The 2551-nt window shown below is 42.5% G+C and overlaps 1 protein-coding gene across 2 annotated transcripts in view; it reads right to left on the bottom strand.

The window, feature by feature from the left end:
• The window catches only part of LOC103149653 (voltage-dependent calcium channel subunit alpha-2/delta-3-like), a 130992-nt gene extending 128441 nt beyond the window's left edge, over positions 1 to 2551 (bottom strand). For both annotated transcript variants that reach the window (XM_016680106.1, XM_016680107.1), the window contains exons 1-2: positions 1649 to 2551; positions 1167 to 1248 (exon numbers count right to left, since the gene is read on the bottom strand). In XM_016680106.1, the coding sequence (XP_016535592.1) occupies positions 1167 to 1248; positions 1649 to 1773 (207 nt within the window). In that variant the 5' untranslated portion in view covers positions 1774 to 2551. The remainder of the gene's footprint in view (positions 1 to 1166; positions 1249 to 1648) is intronic.

Genomic DNA, 2551 nt, shown 5'->3' with positions numbered 1-2551 from the left:
CTTTTGGGAGCCAGGGAAAGATGAGAGGGGTGAACTGACGTTTTTTTTTTTTTTTTTTTTTCTCTTGTCAAAAAGATAACACCACTCATCTGCTTATCACTTCCTGATGCTCATGCATGTGGGTGACTGTGCTTATGAATATACACTGTATCCTCAAATCCATAAAAAGAAAAGTGGGATCTTGAGCCTGTGTGCAGGGCAAATGAAAGTGACAGATGCAGGTTCAGTCGATGCATCAAGTTAAACCTCTTGAGCTGCTCCTTGCCGTCACCAGCACTCTGAACCTTTGACCCTGCGTCTTTGCATGCCCACTTAAAGGTTGGTTTCATTTTGCCCTTTCATCCATTAGCCAGTTTTAACTCAAGCTTCATCAACTGACCCTCCATTAGGCAAATTTGCATTTCATCACACTCAAATTCTGCTTTAATGCCACCAAACAGAGTGGAAAAGCAATGAGAAAAGACTGCAAAGAGGTATAAAAAGGTAGATAAGAGGAATGGGGATGGAAACGAAGGAAACACTCTGCTGGATAGCAATAAAATTTGCTCTTTTCCTAAACTGTAATTTGTGAATGTGCACGAATATGCGTGTGTGTGTGTGTGTGTGTGTGCGTGCGTGTGTGTGTGTGTGTATTTGAATGGATCAGCCAGAGTGCTTTAGAGCTGACATCTATTTAAATGGCACATGTTTTGAATAAGCTTTTAAATCTGCGCCTACAATGCTGACATGCATTACCCATTCTCAAGTGGCTAAAAAAGGACAGGTCCTTAAATATGAGAGGTGAAAATCTCAGAAATTGTACAACTCAGATGAATTCTGCTCATAGGTTGGTTGATCATGCTGACATAAGTGAGTTAATAATCCTTTCAAAAATATTGTTACTGAAAGAGTGCTACATAGTCTTACCTTCGCATAGAATAAATGATGAAAATTATAAATAATTTGTGAAACATACGTCACCCAACTCTATTATACTAAAATGAACTAGCTGACCATCCATATCTTTTTTTTTTTTTTTACATAAAATGCAGTTTAGAAAAATCAGAGATCCTTTGTATGTGTTTTTGGAACAAGATCTCTTGCTCCCTTCTGAAGACCTTTTTTTCTCTCTGCATTGTCTTTTATTGTACACCTGGACAGCTAACGTAGGAGGTAAATCAGCTCACCTTTTGCAGAAGCTGGGACCCAGAGTACTTTGCAGAGATGGACTTCATCTCCCCACCAAATGCAGAGGCCCAGAGCTTAACCCTACAGGTGTGCACACACGCAAGAAAGGTTCAGAAATAAAAATAAAAACCAAGATACTGCTGTGAAATATGAACAAAAGAAGCAGTGTCTTAAAAGCACAAGAAACTCCATTAGTTCCTCTCTTTGTCTCATATTGCCGCCTTCTCATAAAATGACACTTCGTACAATTTCTTGTTTTATTTTTATTTATTTTTTTTTTGTATTGATTTCGTACAATTTCTTGTTTTATTTTTATTTATTTTTTTTTTGTATTGATTATAGTTTAAATCCATGTAGCAAATAAACCAAATGAGGCAGCAGCTTTACAGAACTGCAATCCACAATGAAACAAAGCAAAAAACAACAACCCGGAATTAAGTATATTTTGGCAATTCTTTTAAAAGTACAACGGACTACTTACACGGACGGGGGGATGCTCTGGTGGGTGCCTCCAACTCCAGTTGCCCCGATGTTTTGAGTTGAGAAAAGTAAGAGCAGCCACATAGACCAAACGCTGGAAGCCACACAGCACCGACCCACCTGCATCTTTGACACCGACACCCGCCTCCTGCGCGCACAATGCTAGTTTCTGTCTTTTCCTGCCACTCTCAAAGACTTCAGTAACGAGTAGAAATAAAAAAATAAATAAATAAATAAATAAAAAAAAAAGAGGGACACTGGAGTCACCTGTATTGACTGGCTGAATAATTCATGACAGTGGGGCAGCTTTATGAGCCGGTGCGGGACGCAGATAAGCGACGCGTCTTTGGCGAACGGCGGGGCTCCCGCTGAGTGACTTATCCACAGCGAAGTGACCGGCGAGGCTTCGCTGACCGGTGTGCCGCACACTGTTAGGATTCCAGACACTAAGTCGACCTCGACTCCTCCCGCAAAACGAGAGTCCTCTTAGTCGCTTTGATTTGCCCACCCCGGTTTCTGGAAAAGCTACTCTGGAGGTTCGGGATGAAGTGGAGGGAGAGAAACCGGGGAGAACATCAAACGATGCAGCGCACAAATGCACGCCTTCTCCTCTTGACTGATGGGACTAACCTCTCCTCCCTCACTTTCTCCCACCCTCACAAAACCCCACTTTCTCTCCGTCCTCTCAGAACCTCAGGATATGGGGCTGGTGACGGCTCCGGCATTGTTGTTGAATTACGCCATACTTGGGATTGCCTGACTCATTCTGTCCCCCCCCTCCCCGCCCGCCTGCCTATCTCCATTTCCTCACTCTTGGTCTCTAATATTGCAATAATAGCTGTAGCCTGTAGCTTTCAGGTCAGATCAAGTCATGTACTGTATGGTCAGTTCACCGAAGCAGGAA

This window comes from Poecilia formosa, unplaced genomic scaffold, assembly GCF_000485575.1.
Source record: "Poecilia formosa unplaced genomic scaffold, Poecilia_formosa-5.1.2 Scaffold232, whole genome shotgun sequence".
Lineage (NCBI taxonomy): Eukaryota > Metazoa > Chordata > Actinopteri > Cyprinodontiformes > Poeciliidae > Poecilia > Poecilia formosa.
Note: the sequence above shows the minus strand (reverse complement) of the source record. Positions and strands in the feature narration are given on the sequence as shown.